Source organism: Macrosteles quadrilineatus, unplaced genomic scaffold, assembly GCF_028750875.1.
Source record: "Macrosteles quadrilineatus isolate MER2022 unplaced genomic scaffold, UCM_ALF_1.0 Scaffold_7__1_contigs__length_78375512, whole genome shotgun sequence".
Taxonomy (NCBI): domain Eukaryota; kingdom Metazoa; phylum Arthropoda; class Insecta; order Hemiptera; family Cicadellidae; genus Macrosteles; species Macrosteles quadrilineatus.
The window spans coordinates 31,513,677-31,535,897 of record NW_026542600.1 but is presented as its reverse complement, the minus strand read 5'-3'; the positions used below and the strand labels follow the sequence as shown (position 1 = coordinate 31,535,897).

At 35.1% G+C, this 22,221-nt stretch overlaps 2 protein-coding genes and 1 pseudogene across 3 annotated transcripts in view; 1 reads left to right on the top strand and 2 right to left on the bottom strand.

Moving 5' to 3' along the window:
* The window catches only part of LOC128997871 (TBC1 domain family member whacked), a 34,354-nt gene extending 31,395 nt beyond the window's left edge, over positions 1-2,959 (bottom strand). Inside the window, exon 1 of the mRNA XM_054423650.1 lies at positions 2,828-2,959. The gene's annotated coding sequence lies outside the window, so the exon portion shown is untranslated. The remainder of the gene's footprint in view (positions 1-2,827) is intronic.
* Positions 2,960-5,425: 2,466 nt separating this feature from the next.
* LOC128998000 (ras-related protein Rap1) overlaps positions 5,426-22,221 on the top strand; it is a 35,043-nt gene continuing 18,247 nt past the window's right edge. Inside the window, exons 1-2 of one of the 2 annotated variants that reach the window (XM_054423903.1) lie at positions 5,426-5,836; positions 18,201-18,394. In XM_054423903.1, the coding sequence (XP_054279878.1) occupies positions 18,212-18,394 (183 nt within the window). In that variant the 5' untranslated portion in view covers positions 5,426-5,836; positions 18,201-18,211. Of the gene's footprint in view, positions 5,837-14,250; positions 14,274-18,200; positions 18,395-22,221 lie in introns of those variants that run through there. The other variant, XM_054423904.1, reaches the window with a different exon arrangement.
* Positions 15,264-15,419, bottom strand: LOC128999183 (5.8S ribosomal RNA; annotated as a pseudogene).

The following is a 22,221-nucleotide window of genomic DNA, read 5'->3' as shown; positions in this document are numbered from 1 at the left end:
GCATAATCCCTTAGTACATAATCCCATTGTGCCTAAAAAGTGAAAACGTGCCACAGTGCATAATTTCATGTAACAGCAACTAATAAATGATATTAGCCTACATTTGTTATAAGGAAACCCCAACAATGAGGGATTCCATGCTTGGTAACAATATTTTCTGCTCTAGCCCTAAGACATACTGCAGTAAAGAAGTTATTGTTGATACCCTTTTATATTGCATTAGGCTAATCTAATCTCTAATCTATAATCTAACCTAACCCAACCCAACCTTAATATTGATATTATTATGTTGCTTACACATTTTTGATATTGTTATTTCATTGTGTTTCACCCTCTATTTAATCGTGCAAAACAGTCTGGAAGTAGCATAAATTAATGAGTCGGTTCATTATAACCTATTCTTTACCTTCCTAATCTAACCTCACTTCAAAACACTTAATACAGTCACGAATCCGCATAAATCCCGACCTACCTTCCTCACATGCCTAAATAAGAACTGTTGATTTCAAAACGAATTGACTACATTCCGCATTAAGTCAAGTATAAACAGCTGTTTGCTCTCCTCCTCACTCCTCAGTTCATATACGGACCCGTCCAGACCACGCCATATTAAGTTACCTTCAACAGCCACTTAGGAATCTCTCCGACAAAAACTGATGCATTTTTGGATTAAGCGTGAAAAAAACTGTAACTTAAAAAGTAGACATATAAAAATTACATCATATCCCAGTGTAGATACAGTAAATATTTGCCACCATTCTTTTTTAATAACTCTGTATATTTATTTTTGGACATGGCCTTGGCGAAAATCACTACCTAGACTTAAAACTAGAATTAACAGCGATAGGCTAATTAGAACTTAGATATTTATATAAACTGTTCATTTTCTCAATCGGATTATCCTTTCAATTATGCGTACATTGCCTGTGTACAGATCCCCATCACAACTTGTACACAAACAACAGTGTAGATCATGCCAAGATTTGTAACTTTGTAAGTTAACTTAGGCCTATTTTTTAAGTGGGTAATAGAATTAACATTCCTACAATAACAAATCCTGCCTATCAAAAGGAATCTTACAAAAAAATACTTACATAGCCTATATTTACTTTACAGTGCCTGAAAAATCTACCCTGTCTTTAAAAAGGGCGAAAAACATGAACCTAACAATTATAGACCAATTTCAAATCTGCCAGTCATATCTAAACTGCTTGAGCGTGCTATTTATAACCAATTATCTACCCACCTTCAAAACTACAATCTTTTATCCCCATGCCAACACGGTTTCAGAAAGGGCCATAGTACCAACACGGCAATAGCTCATCTATGCAAAACCATTTAAATGATCTGTGGGAAAATAAGTGTAGTGCCTCAGCCCTTTTTTTGGACCTACTTACAAAAAGCCTTTGATAATTTAAACTGGGAAATTTTTCTTCAGAAACTTAAACAGTTCAATACCACGGACCTAGCTCTGAATTGGGTTAAAATTACCTTGATGACAGGCAACAATTTGTCGAATTAGGCTATCAGCACCACAACACAATTGGAACCGTCAAATCATCCTTAAGGAAAACAGTGGTAGGAGTCCCACAGGGATCAATATTGGGTCCTTTGTATTTTCTAAATTTGTATTAATAACCTACCAGAGTCACTGAATCATAATCTGAGAACCATACTCTACGCAGACGATACAACAATAGTAATCCCTAAAAAGTACCATGAGAACAATAGCACCATAGTCAATTCAACCCTGGACGAGGCTACCACTATCTGCAAGTCACTTAAACTCAGCATTAACAACATAAAACCGTTCACATAAGTTTTAAGCCAAACAACTGTAATAGAGCCGATGAGGACTGGCAAGGTTCCAAATTCAAATTCCAAATTCACCAAATTCTTGGGAGTTAACTTATTTATTATAGACCAAAACTTGAGTTGGCAAGATCACACCGACCATCTGTGCAAAAAAATTAGCTACGACGGCTTACCACGTAATTAGACGAATTAGAGCTATGACTGATGAAAACACTGCAATTCTGGCTTACCACTCACTTTTTTCTTCCCATCTGCGGTATGGAATCGTCGCCTGGGGATCCACCCAAGAGAAGAACACAGACCGCATCATAGTTCGGCAAAAGAAGACCCTGAGAACAATATTGCGCCTGCAACCCTCGGAGCACTGCAAACCATTTTTTAACCAACATAAAATCCTTACCGTCTATTCCCTCTACATATATGAAACCATTATCCTGGCCAGACGAAAATCCCCAACCCTACGACAGGAGAAACACTCCTATAACACTCGCAACAAACACAACATTGACCTACCACGGCATAGACTCCAAAAATTTAACAAAACCCCAACCTATTCTGGCTCATTTTTCTACAATCTCTTGCCTCAAGACAAAGAATACCCTGCAGTAAAAAATTGACGATTCCCCGATCGGCTGATCGTGGAGAAGACGCCAGATGTAAGATGTATAGAACCAACTTAGGCTAAATAGCCTACCTAACTTGGTTTCTGAAAAAAAGTTGTTAGGGGTAACTTAGGTTAACTTAGGCCTATTTTCCATTTCATTCAAACCAAACCAAATTCAAAACTACATCAATGGGTATGTTCAGTTAAAGATGGTTTGAGTATAAATTGAATTAAGGCCTATTCACTAGAAAACACCGTTGAAAGTTTATCAATCCTAAAAACAAAAACTTCCATTAAATTAACGTATCAAATATGGGACTGAGGGCTGACTAAGTTACTTATGTTATGACAGGTTTGAGTTGATAAAACCCTAAAACCTAATATTAACGATAACAACACAACACTAACCCATGAATTTTTAGAAACATATAATGACGTTCATCTGAACTTGAAAGTTATCACTATAATTAAGTTATATTTGACAAATAATTAATTGTTACACATCCTAATTTAACTGAATACTGAATTGGGCCATAGACATTCTCTAATTCTCTCACTCTGACTCTGTCTGAGTGACTGACTGACTGAGTGTTGCTCTGTCTGAAACTGACTGAGTCTGGTTAGTCTGGTTGCGATTTCGATTCAGACGTCAGACTGAGTCTCTCTCATGTCAATGTTGTTGTAACTAAATCCGAAAAAAACCAATGGCAGGCCAGGTAGGATTGGATTGGCAGGCCCAGGAAGTGGCTGTAGGAAAATAATATCATAGAATAAAAAAACACCTGTCTGGTGTTTGTTTATTCTATGATAATATTCTTGTGACGCTGTAATATGATAGTAAGTAAGGCATTCTATTTGCAATTTTGTGATATACTATAAAACTATATAACATAAAAATGTACAACAAAAATGGGTTATTTGTTATACTTTAGGGGCTTCTGACGAACCTAAAAAAAGTTTTTTTCTTATTTGGCCTATTTTGTAAACTTTTTATATTTGGCACTTTTGGGGCAAACTCCTATTTCACCCTGAAAATCGCGTTTGAAAATCGCAAAAAGTGCTTAAAAATCTACATTTTTTATAATTTCAATGTGTTTTTACTATTATTTAGGACATTTTGAACACTCTTTCCATGAATAATATACATCTAACCTAACATAACCTAAACGAACTTAACCTAACCTAACCTTGGTTTAACAAAAAATCCGGGTTAGGTCGGGTTAGGTTAAGTAAAGTTAGGTTTGCTTAGGTTATATTATATTTAGTTTGGTAACTACACTCCTCTACCAAACTAAATATATCTAACCAAACCTAACCTAACCTAACCCATGCTTAGGTAAGCAATATACCGAAAATGGCAGATTGATTGTTAAACTAAGGTTATGTAAGGTTAAGTTAGGTTAGTTTAGGTTATATTATATTTAGTTTGATAGAGACGTGGGCCGGGTATTTTCGGTATTTTGCAGTTTTTTATAATTTTTAAAAAATCCGATTTTCTGGGTAAAAACGGCAGATGCCGAAAAAGTGCCAGAGGGTGTTTAAAATGTCCTAAATAATAGTAAAAACACATTAAAAGTTGTAAAAATGCACTTTTTGTGATTTTCCAAAGTGCCAAATGTAAAAAGTGTTCAAAATAGGCCAAATAATGAGAAGAAATCGTTTTTCATTCCATAAAACTTATTTAATAGTCGTCCACCTCAACTGAAAGCCGTACTAGATCTAAAAAAAGTTTAGATCAGGTTTAAAGTCCATGTTTGTTAGACAGATCATTTTACAGCGTCCGTGATTACCTACTTTAGTGGTCATTCACAAAGTCATGTGCGCATGTTTAGTTTATTTAGTTTTTTCCAGTAAGGAATTCAGGTTTATTAAGATGTACTCAATTTATTTTTTCTTGTACCGGTATTGACTTGGCTAATGCAAGTATTGTCAGTTTGGCCCAATAAATGACTTATTGATTTAATATTCGCCCAAATACCCAAAAGCGAATCATACATATCAAAATCTTGTAAAGAGAGAGAGAGATCTTTATTTACAAATCGTTATGATTGAAAATTGCGTCAATTATATTACAGAAACTTCTTTCGAGAGTGTCTTTCAGAATAATTTATCTACCCCCAGAGCTTGCCAGTCCAAGAACTCTCTAACGCCGTAGAGGTTTAATTGGGATTTAATTTAATTCCTCCCATTTAAAAGGGAGGAAGGGCTCAGCTTAGTCCTTTCCCCCCTTCATAGAGGTGACGAATTTATCATTCTATTCCATGCTTTGAATCTTTTTTGATGTGTGATTCATGCTGCTTACATTTGAATGCACCAATGTCAACTAAATGCTTTTCTCTTATTTTAGGGTATATTTTAAGATTTGTGCTTCACCCTTTGATTAGAGAATTAGGATACCATAACAAGCTCTATTTCATTAATATACTGCTATATTCAGTTATAATATTTTTCAATCAAATAATAAGGAAGAAATAACGAACAACCAACAACGAAATTTCCCAAAACCAGAGAAGGGAACAGAGAACAGAAATAGTGCAGGGCCTACCCTTTTAGGTCGCTGTTTCAACTCTGAGTAAAATCAAAACTCTTCTTAATTGGTATGGAACTAGACCCAACTGACCCAACTACGATGGCCACGACCCAACCCAGCGGTCTTGAATCATTGGCTGGCTAAAGAGCCAGCTGATCTTATAATCTAAAAGCAAAGCTGTCATAATAATCAAATCCAACCCTAAAATTGCCTGCTACTAATCCGTGAAGATAAACATTTATAATGGAGCTTATTTTATTAGTTTTTTTATCTATGACAAAACCTTATTTTTTCAAATAAAGTCCTATTTTCAAAGACGGGTCAACATAAACTTATGATTAGTAAGGTTAAAGTACAAAAAAAGTCAGTAAATACGTATGTGCGATATACAAGTTAATGCATATAAAACCTGTTGTTTAAATATAATAATCTATTCTTATTTTAAATTTTATAAGAAGCCCTGAGTTATTGTTGAGAAGGGTAAATATATCTTGCCAGTTTTAATCCGTGAATTTATATGAATTGAAATAATGTAACTTATACATAATGAAAATATAAAGCGTTTCATGCGCAAGCGTTGCGTCAGCGGAAGTAGTGAAGCCATCGCCCAAGATAACGGTTACCTTTACGATAGTAATTTGGGCGAATAGGGCAGTTTTTATTTAGTCAATTATAATTAGTAATTTTATATTATATGTAGTAATATTAGAAAATGTGTTTGTGATTGTAAAAATTTTATCTCTATAGTTAATATCCCCTACCAAACGCGGTACACTTTGGCAAGATTATGGCGGAATGAGCTCATAAAACTTGTCTTGTAATTTAGTATAAGCATTATAACTATTGTGGATTACAGCAGAAATCATTCTTGCCCTGTTAAACCACAGGTATGTAGAAACTATTTTAATAGTATAAATAATTTAAAATAGTTTAATATCTATTAATCTGATCCTTGGTAATTATTAACCCCTTTCCTTTCCACTTAGGGTCTAGGCCGAACCTAGAAATTGTGACTCATTCAATTCCCTATAGGCCTACTCTCCTCAAGCGTGATCTCGATTTATTGTAATTAAGTATTTCTATGGTAAATGTAATAGCAAATGTCTTAGTTGCTACCTTATTTGAAAAAATATGCTTTTTATTCAAGTGTTGATAACCTTCCCCAATAGGCTAGGCCAGTAGGCCTACCGGTAGTTATTCTTAATCCATTGTAGCCACTAAGCATACATAGTATTATACTTTAGATTAAGTTAATTCAGAACTTAACAAAATTAGGTTATGATTCTGTCCATGCATTTAAATAGGCCTAAGTCAAGACTGCATTTTAATTAGCCTTAACTTGGCTAAATACGAAGGCTGTTTTAAGTTAGCTCAGAGCCTAGTATGTATCTTTGCTTTAGGACTGTCTGTTAAGAGAAGACAACAAAGTATTGTCTCTTGCTGTCAAATACTCTGACCTAACATAGTGTTATGGAACATAATATCAAATCAAATGCAGGCAATGCTAGACTAAATTTACATAGGTCTACTCCTGGCTGCTTGTTAACCTGTGTTTACTGGTTTCCCTCCTTTTAGCTAGGTCATAGTTGCATACTGTAAACGATGCACAAACACGATCAGTTGCTAACTCAATGAACATTTTAAACTTGTAAGTTTAATGTCCTCCAGACTTAGCCTCACGTAGGTTGTTTTGGAAGGAAACTAGTTTACAGCCAGGCTTAAGTTAGGTTTTTTTCATTTAAGTTTTTGATTAAATATTTTAGGACAGTTCTTTACTTCTAGGAAATCACTTGACATAAGAAGCCTACCATTAACGTTTAAAACAAGTAGGGCTCAATGTCGTTTTACCACTGAGGTACAGGACTAAACCAATTAGGCTTACTTCAGTTACCTCACATCACCTTTAACCAACATTGAATATAGGCTTAGTCCCTCATCGAAACATAGGCCTATGATATGTCAAATCAAATCAAATCATCTTTATTTTGCACAGAAAAAACTGTATAATAGCGTCACAAGAATATATTTAACAAAACTAAATTATAAACTTTAAAAAGCTCAGTGTTCTCCAGCCGGCTCCCGCGACGGTACAGTTAAATAAACACAGGCCTGTATTCCGTCCCCGAGAACCTTTTGTTAGTATGTCCGTATGTGTTCGTGTATGTGTTCATGTGAATTTGACGACGTCCAAGCGACCGACTGTGACAAAAACTATGCTTTGATCTTGACATGTCCTACATGACTATGACGCAAACGGCGTCGAAACCATGGTTGTAGCTTTTATACAACATTTTTGAGCTGTGACGAAAATACAAGGTAGGAATAAACTAAGTTACTATTAATATATAAATTATAAATGTTGTTATAACTAAAACGTAACTGAACAGTATCTTAATTCGATCGGCAACTTAAAAAATCTTTCACAGTGTAGGGAGCTTGTTCTAAGAGTATGCGTTTAACCACTCTCCCAAATTTGTCTTTGTCTTGCTCCACTTTCAGGGGTTCAGGCAACAAATTGAAAAACCTTATAGTATTATAAAATAGGTGTCTTTCAAAGAAACTTGTCCTGTGCTTGGGTAGCTTAATATTGTTTTTTTGTCTGAGAGTGTACTGCATTGAATGGAACTGCGGTTGATACAGATGATAGGTAATTTCTTTTTAAAAACGATATACAACTCAGTAGGCCTATGTAAGTTATATGGATGGAAATGTGAGAATATTGTATTCCTTGAAGAGAGGCTTGCAAGAAGTACGATGGGATATTTTGAAGGCTGCTCTTAGGGCTTTTTTCTGAAGACGGAAGACAAACTTTGTTCGTACGCTCTCACAGCCCCAAACTGCCACCAAATACGACAATAATGGGTAATCAGTCCATAATAGGCACTCAAGGTTACACGAGAATCGGTAAATTTCAAAAGACCTCTAATCACAAAAATTCCTGTGCTAATTCTTCTGGATATGAACTCTATAGCCTGTGGTCATGAAAGTTGAACTGTCTGTCTAAGACCAAACCAAGAAACTTAGCATTGCTGCAAGAATAGATCTCTTCGTCACCTATCAAAACAGTCAGTGGGACTTGCTTTTTTGTTTTGGAACCATTGCAAAGCTCTATTGGAACTCTCAAATGCTATTGTCTCTAGATGAGCCACGTCTATAGCTGAGACGTAAAGTGAGGTGTCGTCGGCATATAAACAAACATCTACATTTGAACTTGGATTATTTGATACAAAAGAAAGCAGGTCATTAATGAAGAGCAAAAACAGGATTGGGCCGATGATAGAACCCTGGGGAACTCCCCGAATAACAATAGACGAAGCAGAGGTAGCATGATTACGAATTTCTTGGCAGTCAATGAAGGGTATCTGGACTGATTGAGTTCTTCTTGAAGAACGGATGACACCCATTTGTAAGCTAAGCCCCGTACTTCAAAAAGGGTTTAAAGCTTTTCCAGAAGAGTAGGGTGATCAATCATATCAAATGCTTTAGACAGGTCAACATTTATTCCCCGTACAGCGTCTCCAGAATCTAGGGCTCCTGACAAGAATGATACAACATGATTGACTGCGTCAAGGGTCGATTTTCCCTTATCAACCCAAACTGGTGGGAAGACAAGATATTATTTTCCTCCAAAAATGACAAGAGTCTGTTCAGAAAAAGACGTTCGAAAACCTTGGAGAAAGTTGAAATTAAGGAAATTGGCCGACAGTTGCTAGAATCATATTTGCTTCCATTCTTATGAATGGGCCTGTATGAAGTTTGCCTATCCTTGTAATCATTGATTCTCTGTAAAATTCTTTTATCTGGAGTGGTTGTACCCCTATCTTTTTGGTAAAACAGGGGTTTACTGTTCATACAAATCCCAATCAAATAAAATTATATAAGTAGGCCTACAGTAGGCCTAGGCCTATAGGTCTATTCTAATTTTTCTTTTAACCACTACGAAACCGTTTCTATGTGTGAACTGTTTCTGGGAGACGTGGCTCTATATTAAAACGTTCACTCTGACGTGTATCACCGGTGTTGCATAGGCTAATTTGAATTTCGGTAAAAAGCAGATAATTTAGCCTATGTGTAGGCTACTAAATAGCATAAAAAAAAAAACGGCTTCAGACAGTGACGGTTGATAAGACCAAAATGATAAGTTAAGTTACGGGTAACTAAAATGCAAAAAATCACACAGAAAACAAAACCAAAAGCAAACCATGCATAAAAGTACTGGCAAAACAAATCAATCCGTTACTTACATTAGAACAACTCTCTCACTGTCTTCTTTGGAATGTCGAAAAATTCGCTGGTCTTATAAAAGGGGAAAGGTCAATAAAAGTGCCCAGAGGTTGTTTTATAAGTTTCTGTTGGTTTGGTTCCAAGCTGTACAAGAAATGTGGATTAAAACAATAGGTTAAAGTCCAGGCAATGGTAGTAATAATACATTTTAAGAATTCGCTAGAAATATTATATGTACATCCTTACCCTTGGTATTTGTCATACTATGGACCACTTTTAAGACATCATCACACCCCATAGCCTCCATTTTTAAGCTTGGTTTGCACCTGGGGAGATTGGCTCATCAGTTGAAAACATTTTTTCAACCCACAAAAATAATGCAAATATTTTTATTTTTCCTACAGTTACCTAACAATGTACATGTTCTCTCACTGATTTGAGAAAGCAAAGTGGCCAATTCGCTCATCAGTGAGACAATGTTAACATTGTCTCACTCTAATTACTTTGTCTCACTCCAGATTTGCAACGTGAAGGCACGAAATAGTGAGTGCGTAACATGCAGGCAACGTCGTATGCGCGCGAAATACGTTGGCAGCACTGGCCGTAAATCAGCTGGTCAGCTGTTGTACTGTTGTATTTGTCACTTCACATTAAATGTTATATTAAAAGTTCACTTCTGTGTTAAAATAGGTTATGTTTCTTCACCAATTTATTTGTTTTATGGTAACTGTAGGAAAAGTATAATGTGCAACTCGAGTTCAAAGTACAATTGCCTCACTCGAGAAACCATTCCTCACGAGCCATCTCGAGTGAGTCAATTGCTCACTTTTCTCACTAGTTGCACAAATAACCATTACCTAATAAAATAGAACCAGCTGTTCCCTTAATTAATAGTGCAGATTCAAAAGTATTCATGTGTTAAAATGTAGAAAAATCTTTTTCCATAAGGGTAACATGAGAACTTTGAAAGCCACTGGGGCAGAGCCCTGATGGAATTTCTTAAAAAACGCTTCTTTTTGCAGACCTAGAGGTTGATTGAAACCTCCATGCAAATTTCCGAGTTCTTATGGCTTGTAGCTTTTGAGTTAAAATGGTCATTGAGTGGTATAAATTGACTTCATGGTTCATGGTTCTCTGCTTCTCTATGGTTCATGTGCCTTCTAAAAACACAAACACATTGTTAAACCATTCCTAGAAAATCTTCAAAGCCGTTTTGTATTGTACAATCACCATAGTAACAGTGTCCACCTGTAGCGTACATCAGAGTTTTAGGGATCACTGAGTGCACCACTGCTGGTACTTGTACCTAGTGGTTTTAAAAAACTTGAAAAAATCGGGAAATAATTTGTCAAAGCGAAATGTATAAACTCAGCTTCCTTAATAATTAGTGACCCCTGCTGTTAATTCAAAGCTGTTCTAACCAGCTTATTTAGGCTATACCTGATAATGTCTAAGGTACCGGCACCTACAAACTGTCCACAGTGAAATTTAAGCCATTCCGATTTTTAAGCCACTAAACGCTTTTTTTGATTCTTATAATTTTTTAGAAATTTATTTTACAAACACCTATGTAAGAGTTGAGGAAAATTCTGTTTGTAATCTAAATGTGTACCATTCTACAAATGACAAATGTGTTTGAGGTTATACAGTAAAGCTGTTGCTACTGTACTGTGATTTAACTTTGACTGACTGTAGGCCTACAGCCTCATTGTATCGTAATCTTGTTGTCTGATCAATGCGTAACATCTTCGTGAATGTAGCCAATTCCGTTCTTCTGTTAAAAACCATTTAGAATGTATTTTACTAATATCAACCTGCTAAGGCGATTAACTTGAAACTAATTTTCAACATGAATTATATTTAATTTGATTTTGTTCATTGTAAATTTCAACGCTAATTTAAATTCAATCAAAAGTGTAGTAAAGTCCTTATTCGCCTATTGGGTCTGATGATGATTGGAGTGTCCAATCGAAATCGATCACCACTTACCATTTTTTTTGTATATTTACTGTCATGTGAGTAACAGTATAAGTGTATATGTTTTAAGTGTTATAAGACATATCTTTTATTTACTTTCCGCTAGTAAAAGTGACCTTCATTTTAATTTGAGCATTAACAATTAATTAAGGACTGTTTTAATTGTCACTTAGGGCATTATAGTAGACCACCAGACAAAATATTACCATCTTTTTTGTATATTTACTGTCTTGTGAGTAACAGTATAAGCGTAAATATATGTTTTAAGTGTTATAAGACGTATCTTTTATTTACGTACTGTTAGTAAAAGTGACCTTCATTTTAATTTTAGCATTGACAATTAATTAAGGACTGTTTTTTAATTGTCACTTAGGGCATTATAGTAGACCACCAGACAAAAGATAAATTATAGAGACTTGCTAAGTTACATATAAGATAACAGAAAAATAAGTGAGCTCATAACATGAGTAAAATAAGCCTAGTATTCTGAATATCTAGCTTATGCCAAGTTGTAAAAATGTACGGTAGGCTATTAATAAATACCCTACACTTAAAAATAATTTTATTTATAGATTGAAACCAATTATGTGTACATTTATAATCAAAATTTATGTGGTTGAATTATAATTCAACCACATTCTTTTATTTGTATTTTGATCTTGCAATAAATTATTAAAGCAAGTTAAAAAAATACCCCTGCCGCAGCAAACCTGCAGACTAAGCGAATTTCCATTTGCCTTTTTTACCAGTAGGCGGGATAAACTTGAATGAGTTTATCCAGCATGATCGGACCATGGAAACAGGGTTTTATAAGGTAAAAATTGGTTATTCTCATTTAACCCCCAAAACACAAAATTTTCCAATTTTTCTTTAGACCTTTTTAAAGTGCTAAAAAACAAATAATTTAGTATATCAAAGTGTTTTTGTACTTTAGCAACTTTAGCAAAATATTAGTAGCTTACGGTACTATAAATAAGCCAATAAATAAATTTGCCAAGCTTAATCAAAATATTTCCATAAACAAGCAAACTACAACAACAACATTTTACAATATTCTCAATAAGAATAACAAAGAAATTTTAAATTTGCATTTATTTTTTCTCCGTAACGAATAACTGTACAAAAACACCTATATATATACAGTAGTAAATTATTTGTTTTTTAAGCTCTTTAAATAGGTCTAGAGAAATGTTGTGTTTTGAGGGTCAAAAATGAGAAAAACCATTTTTTACCCTATAAAACCCACTGTAAAACCCTGTTCCCATGGTCCGATCATGCTGGTTTGCCAACTCGTTTAAGTTTATCCCGCCTCACACCTTCAAACCAAATTTCATCAAAATCGGAGAAAAATTACTCAAGTTGTTGCGCGTCTCAAGTTGTGTTCACAGGCGTATCGGATTGTTGGCGTATCGGTATGTTTAATGTAGACAGGGTGATTGGTACTCAGTGTGACAACAATTTTTTGGTGTAAGTACAAAGTAAATGAAGTCTGATGATGCATATAAAATGTTCCAAGTCTAAAAATTAGCTTCCCAAAAAATTATTTTATGTTTTTCAAAAATAACCATGCTTTTAAACTTAATACAGCGATTTCTCAATTACCTGTAGTAAACCATATGCTACCATATGGTTTACCATATGGCTGTAGTACCACCATATGCTAACCATATGTATGGTGTAGCATATGGTTGGAAAGCTTATAAAATGGCACAGTTTTTAACATATTCCGACACTTTCTTGTATACAGGGTGTGAACAAATGCAATTGACCAATGTTTTTTAAATTTTTATCAAACATCTAAATTTTTATCTTTGAATCTATTTATAATGGAGTTTTTACAACTGATCCTCTGTCATTTTGTATTATTCTTATTCAAAATTTAATGTAGAACACGAAAATGACATTATCTACTCAAATCCATTTACAGGTAATTGAGAAATAGCTGTATTAAGTTTAAAAACATAGTTATTTAAAAAAAAAAAAACATAAAATAATTCTTTGGGAAGCTAATGTTTAGACTGTATTGGAACATTTTATATGCATCATCAGACTTCATTTACTTTGTACTTACACCAAAAATATTTTGTCACACTGAGTACCAATCACCCTGTATATATATATATTTTAAATACATATATACAAATTTCAACGAATAGTGTTTTTGGCCTCTAGGGATATCAAAATGAAAAATGATATCGGTCCTGGCTCCAGGTCTTACCGTCCCATCTACGGTTATAGCTTCTTCCCTATAGGGAAATTCTCTATAAGAAAGTTCCGGTTGCTTTTTATCAAAATATGAAGTAGGCATAGGCCTACTTTAAGATTTTGGTACCTAGATTTTAGTTTGGGTATCTCGATTTGAAAAATCGAGCTCTGCTACTAGTAATGATTATTGACTATAAACTAATATCAGGGTGATAAAATTTGAGTAGGCCTATGAGTTCAAAATGACAATGATGCAAGTTTACAGTAATTAAACACTGCTGTCTGAGACAGGCCTTCTTATCTTCTCCCCAAGAATCTGCAAAAGATAAGCAATATTTGATAGTCATAAGTGATAGCCAGTTCAAATAATTTATTTTAAAGTCGTAATTTAATATTTAAAAAATAAGGTGATTCATTTGGTTTTTAAAATGTCTATCTTTGTTTGTCCTGAAAACTTATTGCATTATACTTAGTTACCTTTATTAAATATCTTAAGACTGACAAATATAAAATGTATGTGCTGTAAAGATGATATGAAATTGGATTGACTCTTGTATAGCTAAAAAGTGTTCTGATAGAAAAAAAATCTCAAATGACTGCTGTGCAAATTTGAATTGAACAGTCAATGATTAATTGGGATATGAGTCAAGTCCACTGACTCAGTTGATGTGAATTCATGAATCACCACTCTTAACTGGAATTGTGACAATTAAGTATGGACTCATGAGAGAGCCATTATTGTCTACGCTGAGCTTGAATAACTGTTGAACAACACTAATAGTGAACAAATTACTCTAAATTATGCTTATATTAAAACATAAATAAAATTTTTTAGGTCCACTTTATGCATTGTGGCTTTGTAGAATGACTGAGCTTTGTAATACAGAAGCAATAATTGTAACTCAGACAATTCAGCAGGTATTCAGTGTTTATTTTGTTATTATATATTGAAAGTGGTGTAGACTTACAGTATGAGTTAATATACTACACCAAGCTGTGAGATTAATGTCATTCTGTAATATTGTAATGAGGATTGACTTATAGATAAATTTTAAAATATTAATATTAATTGAGGTTTCCAAAATTTAAAAGCAAGAGAATAAAAAAATGCTAATTTTGCTCTTTTAACCTCATTTAAATATAAAACTCAAACTTTAAAATTATGATTTTACATTAGGTGCCAAAGCCTTCCAATAGTTATCTACATCTGTAACAAGATCTTGCAATAAAATAAAATAGTTTTGTTCATATATAATTAATCAGTCTTGCAAGTACAAGAGTAATAGTTGTAATCAAAGATTCCTTCTCTTTTCATAATAAAATGTACAGGAGACAATTACAATCAATGGATGCAGAAAGTTAGTGGGATTTTTTCCTGGTAAACGGCCACATAACAAGACAAGTTATAGGCAGGGAGAAGACATTAATAACTTCTCTACCAATTCAAATTTCTTGTTATGGCCATTGACATATCCAATGAACTACCCAAAACACTGCCAGTGTTAATACATTTTTAGATAGGCTTACCTACACTTTTGGATATTTAAGGTGCGTCGTCTAAGACGCGTCTGAAGCGATCATCGCAGAGCGGGTATCGCCGGGCTATGATCGCTGGGCTTAGATCGTTTTAAGGCCATTGTCCAAAAACGCCACTATTCAGTTCAACAGCTGGTTGCAGACTGTGTTAAAATGTAGTTTGCTCTTGTAATGAGTGTTATTAGCAAAGTGTTGAAGATCCAGTTGATCGATGAGATAGAAGACGAGGAAGTTCTGGACCTAGATAGTAAACCTCTATTGTTCTCACAGTGTTTTCAAAAAGAGAAGTGAGAAAGGATATTTTAAAATACTTATCAAGAACCACTTTACGCCTACGGTACAAGATTTATTTTACCAAAGTTCATATAAAGCCGACCCTCAGACAGGCGTGGCCCTTGGAATAGAATCCCAGAGCCGCAATGTGTGTTCAAATTGTCAATGTTCATGTGTCCTGCAGTTCACACGTCAACGTGCGTTCAGCTGCGTTTTTCATCAACCCACGCGCCAAGTGATCCACTGTTCAGGGTAATATTTCTAGGTGATGTGTGCTACGGTTAGTTTGTAACCGAGCGTTATATGTGGCAAATCATTCTTGAAACTGAATGTTTCAGTTAGGCTGGGTCCGCCCTACAAAGCATCCATGCAGCCAATCTGATTGTACGTAACAGAGTTCACAGAGTGAATACCTCGTTATGGACGATTATAATAGTACGATCCACCCAGTTGCGACTGAACAGGCTTTCTGGTGAATCCCTAGAACTAGAGAACTGCATCACGTGAACTGGGAGCCGGTTGAGGACGTCAGAAGTCTGTCAAACGAGATGCAGACAGCTATGACTAGGCGTGTACTGACCAGAGTGAGTAATTTCCCAATTTATGGCACTTCACCACTGTAGGCGCTCCATTAGTCCCTAGGCGTCTGTCTGAGAATCTTTGAAAACGTAACAAACGGATATTGACGCGATGGACCCGAGCACTGGATACCAAGGTCTTCGTTTTCTCCAAGTCAATGTTTTCGGTTTCAATAAAGTTCAACGTTCAAAATAATGCCGCCTTTACCCAGTTGGAGTGGTACGCTGACAGAAAAACAACACATATATGACTATACTGTGCACAATAACTATAGCTAGAGGATGATAATGGTTTTGTGTTTCGGCGTTTTCAATTTCCACGTGATGTCCAGGCACGTGATAGTGACATTTGCCGCTTAAAACTCACAGGTGGTGGAGGGGAAATAAAGAGCTCAGTGTTGATGTTGTTCCCTAGTAGTGATGACAATATTTAATTACTGTCTAGTTTGACTAATTGAAATGTGGACCTTATCTTTTTGTAGCCTACATGTTCCACAAGTTCATGTGTAAAAAACCACGTTAAAAGTCCTTGGTCTGTTCATCCTATGATTAGGTTCAGATTTCAGTGAGGAGTGTTTCATATACATAAAAAGTGTAAGAACTATAATTTTTTAATTAGTTGTGTTTGACACAAACATCTTTCTACGAACTTGCGAGCAACATGAGCACTTTTGAAAAGTAACGAAAATATACTCTTGTGCATTATTTTTTCTAAACACACCCATTTGATTCAACATAACTTATTTAGAGGGCACAAGCAAAAGGTTTTACCAACAGCCGTTTTTAAAGTAGCCTTTTCAGTTTAGTTCTTAGAATTGAAAAGTTTCTCATAACAGCGTTTACTTTCATAACAACATAGTTTTACATAACAACATGGGTAACGGACCAATGAGGTTCAAGGATTGAGAGAGTAGAAGTAAAATTGTAATGATTCAAACTTCAACTAATCAGCTGGTCAGGCCAATTTAATTGTTCAGTGGTGCAATTAGTGTTTGGTACAATGTTTCGTTGCATCACTGTCAGTGGCAACGAGACGTTATAAACGAAAACATAACCTCTCTTAGAAGTTATGAGTAGTGATTTTTAATAATTAACATGTTCACTGCGGCCCATCAAATGGCAGGCTTAGCCCCAGTGCAGCGCAGCCCGCAGCGTCGAACAAACCCCATTGCCGGGTGATGGGCTTTTATAAATTTTGGTGTGATGAATAGCAAATAACGTGCGGTGATGTCCTGCTTTACAACAAGAATCAACATAGTTCGCTATAACACTTAACAGATAGCAACTAACATAGCAACACTGCTTGAAACATAGCCGGTCTCATTGTATTGCCAATTGGAGGGAGAAAGACGGGACAAGAAATTGATTTTTAAGCTTACCAGACGGGGATTTTACGGGGAAGTTTACTACCAACATACACCACAACAAAAAGCAAGCTTCACACTACATGCTAACGTGGTATAGGTCCGCATTTGACCAACGCTAGAGCAAAAACCAAGATATATGAAAGGCGTTCCCGATCGAGTACGGATGCACCCTACGGGCGCCGAGCACCGTACCCGATCGGGAACAGCCACATGCTACATGTTAAAACACTGTCATAGGTAAAGTAGTGTACGCTACTCGCGTAAATGGTGTTACACTCGTAGAGGTTTTTAAGACACTCACCAAGGCTCGTAGTACCTTAAATTTTCTACTCGTGTCGTAATTAATCAACATTTCCTAAATCTACTGCTGGTATTAAAAAAAATGCCATGTTGCTCCAGCAAAACCTTTACTGCTGCCGACCTGTTTTGCATAAATGCTTCCATTTAACTCATTAGAACTAGGGACGCCTGGCAACTGCTGCTCATCGGATTTCGCTGCATATCCAGCCTTTGATGATAAAATAACTTGTACACCAAAGTTTAGGAAAAGTATAACTTAACATTAGTCGTCTCCATGTACTCTATTGCTACAATGAAAAGGATTTGTCATGTATTAGGTTTAAAAAAAAACCATCATTAAATTATTTTATAACCAATGAATGTCAATACACTCGGGTAACTAGAGCTGTAACCTTTTGTGGTAGCATTAAAAGTAAACAAATGTTCTTTTTTTACCTTCACAGGTTTCAATAGTAGGAATAAATATGAGTTTGATGGTCTTTAAACACATATAATTGGGCCTTATTGTTTGATACTTTTGTTTAATTTATAATGAATTGAAGAGAAAGGGCAGACTCTGGGGCACAGAAATATGAACCATCGCTTATTGTGTAAGCACCACTTGCCACTAACTGGTTAAGTCTATGTTCGTATCCTTGACCAGGTCTAGGAGCTTTTGTCCAATGCTAGCGTCTGATTCATCTCCTGGTAGCTTGAAACCAAACACGGTTCTTCTCCTATCCCCAAGCCTCTCTCATCCAGAATGACATGCTCTGCAGTATCATTAGATTCTTATACCTTTTATTTTACAGGCCTGAAGGAGATGCGTGAGTACAAGATCGTCGTCCTCGGAAGTGGAGGTGTAGGGAAATCTGCCCTCACAGTCCAGTTTGTCCAAGGCATCTTCGTTGAGAAGTATGATCCCACGATTGAAGACAGTTACCGCAAGCAAGTAGAAGTTGATGGACAGCAATGTATGCTAGAGATATTGGACACTGCCGGAACGGTAAGTTAAACATCCTTAGGCCTATTTAGTCTTGGGCATATAGGATTGCTAATTTGAGACTCTGATTTTTTAGCCATACATTAGTGCGATTGTTAAATTAAAAATTATTTCTTCATTCCTTGTGATTTTTAAAAGTCTCTAGTATACAATGAAGTGTATGTCCCTAATGTTAATTTGTACCTTGGCAACAAGATCTAACTGATGGATCACAAAATTCATCAAGCATTCATAGAATCAAACTGATTACCGGTACCTCCCGTTTCATATTGCAGGGATTTCAGAAGTATATGTATATACCTACCTGTATTTTTCATTTTTTCAGCGTTTTTTTTGTGCCTTTAAAAAAATATTGGTAATGGGCACCTTATTAATTTTAAATATAATAATCCTTAATAGCTGCCTAACTAAATATAAACAAAATGTTAACATAAAACAGTATTATATAGCTACACAAGGTAAAACAATTTATATAGTCGTCTCAATTTTTGCATACCTTTACAAAACATGCTTTTCGTTTAAAGTTTTTAAAATATTTTCATCAAATATTGTCTGGCTTATAATATTGTCAGTTGTTGTAGCATTGTGAAAGAATCGTCCTCTTTGAGACAAACCTTGGACAAAGGTGGATGATTATTATCTCGTAGTAAGAAGTTGCAATGGTAGGTAATTGTAGAATATACAAAGTATTTTATTCGTGTCAATTGATGAGGTAAGTAGAGTCTGAATAAGGGATACTTTCAGGCACATCAACCATAGCTTCTTGTACATTAACATGGAACTAACCATGTTACGTTTACCATCTCTTCTTCTGTATCCCAGATTTTCAAAGATCTTAAACATCTTAAATCTTGTTTAAGGTTTAATACATTGGTAAGCCTACACTCATTTGGACTGTTAGTAAGCTTTTTAAGGGAAGGCTCTAGGCCAGGATTTTGAATTATAGTATAAGGGTGATAGCAGCTAGCTTACCTTAGAAGAACACCTAGGCCATAGAACATACAATATTTCGTCCCTAGGTGTACTTTGTCAAGTGTAGAGAAAGAGAGTTCACAAAATGGTGAACCATGCTCACCATCCGGATCACAAAGTCCTGCATTGGTGTTTAAATAGCCATTTTGTGAACTCTCTCTACACATAGGGACGAAATAAGTGTTCTATGTTTCTTCTTTCTTCTCTGTGTTCTATGGTCTACCTGTATGTTTTCTAAGGAAAGCTAGCAGCTCTCCTGCTTTATTTTACTACTCAACATAACCTGTTTTAGCTTACCCAATATGTCATCTATTGAATCATTGTAGGATAACTTATACTTATACTGTTTATTTAGTACTGTATACTTGTACTGTAAAATGACAAATGAAAATTGTTTTAATAACTAGGCCTACAGCTATTACAAGAGTAACTCATGAAACAGTGTTTATGAAATACAGTATACAATAGCAAAAATAACACTTCCCTTAAATTTGATATGGTGTTTTTTTAAATTTTTACTTCAGAAAAGACTTGTTACTATCAGTTATCTATGGAAAATTGATAACTAAAAAATGGTTGCCAATATTGTGTTGGCAGCAAATTAAATTTAATTCAACAATAGGCTATGTACTTTTATGAGGATGATAGGTGAAGGTGAATGATGTTGAGAAGTCTAACCATCCTGTGTTGTTTAAGTAAACCACTGTCTAGTGCTCCACTCACAAGCAAATGTAGATAAGATAACATTTTGAACTTCCTCTCATCATTGTGGGTGGTTTCAAACACATTTCTGATTGAATTCAGGGTTCTCCTAAAGTGTCTTTGAAAACCTAAAACTCTGAGAGGGTCTTGGAAAAGGCCTGGAACACTTCCCTCGGTCTTGAGATAATTGTTATCTTTGTACTTAACATTTCTAATTTGCTTTATTATTGTTATCTTTGTACTGTCTTTCAATGTATAACTAATGAAGCCTATTTTAATCTTGTATTATCTTCATGATTCTTGATTCTCAACGTTTGCGACAGCAGCATGCTTACATGTTGGATTTTGTCCAATTAATGGTACTGCTTTTCTAAACAGCCTGAAATTACTTCCGACACCTAAATGGTGATAGATGATATAATTAAAGAAGCAAATTTTTAAAATCCAAATCGCCTGTCACTTCTCAAAACAAATCCTTAGAAAAATTGTTTTCTGAGTACAATTAACTATAGATTATTTAAATATTGCTTCACACATCAGTTTACTTTTAGTCAACAAACTTTTGACTAACCCTTTTAAAGAGTAAACCCCAATGTATCAGACAACATCACTGAGCAATTTTCACTTAGATGCATTGTAAGTGTGCTAGAGATGCACAGCAGCTAGGAGAGAAGTCCTCAACTACTTTGCGAGGACATTGAGTTTATCGGTACTGTTTAATTGTGCAGTTGACAGTTTAGTCAATTGATAACTGAGTGATCTAAGGCTGTCTCTTTAGCTAAGCTACACAATCTTAGATTGTTGAAACCTTGTTTTGGTCTGCAACGTCTGCATCTGTGTATTGAAAGCACTCGGTTTGATAATAATTGTCCTTGTCTGCACCCTTTGTATTTTCTTACTTTGCAAAACAATGTTCACAATGTCTTGATTGGACTCACCCTTCTTTGTTCAGACGATTCAGTTTATCCACCTTCGTCCAAATCATAAATCACATTTGTATGCATTACAATGTTTTAATTTTTTTAAAGACCATTTTGATCAATCTTAGTTTTGATTAAGTGATTGGGTCATGTCAGATTCTACTACATTAGTTTTGCCTTATTTTTGTCAATAGATAAGTAGGTCTACTTTGTACATTTTGTGAGTGTTAGAATTAAGATTGCACAAGATAAAAAATATTTTATTCTACTCGTAGATAGACACCTATTTGTATTAGACTGGATTTAAAGTAGAAGCTCATATGAACTGAACTTATAACTACTAGCCTTAACTTATCATTAAAAATGTTGTATACAAAGTTGTTCGTAAAACAACATCTGATCTACTGTAACAGTTTAATGATGCTACCAGTATCAGCATGTCTTGCACACCAGATGATACCTGTTATATTATTGTATTATTCCTCCTGTGAACTTTACAAGTGTCATTTGACACTGTTTTACGGAAATTCATCAGTAAACCACATACGAGATAAGAACTGCAATTCAGTTAAGTCCGTCAGTGTACAAGCTTTTAAGAAGTTATTGTTCTTCAAGCTCTGCTCTTTGCTTGACTGCCAACTTATGTTCACTAGAGTATTTCTAAACTTGAACACAATTTAGAATTAAGTGGGCTATTAAAATTTTCATAAAACCTGGATATTTCACACAGCATGTAACAGCCGGCTCCAATACTTTCTGTTACACGGGTCCCCGGTAGCTCAGATGAAGGGCGGGGTTGACTGAGAGCAATCTTGCTGATGACACTATTAACTATTTGTATTTTGAAGGCGCCACCTTGTTGAGGGTGATGCAGCAGGAGGGTAACAAGGAACCCCAAATCCTTCCCAGAAGTCAAGTTTTACTCAGTCAGTAAACACGGATTTGATAAACGTAAGATGTTAATTGGCCGTGTCTTGACAAACCTTGAATTGTTAAAAAGAAATCGTCTCACTAAACCCTTACAGTAAGTTAAATTGAAATCTTTCTTTGTACTTCCCAAGTAATAATCTTATGCTACCTGTTTAAAGCCAAAGGTAAACAAAAGTACTCAAAACTGAATGCTGAGACACAAATTTATTATGTTATTTAAAAATTCCAAACACAATTGTCTCAGTGATAACAAAAGAATAGATTCTTAATCAGTTAATAGTGGCTCTCCCTTGATTTATAATTAAT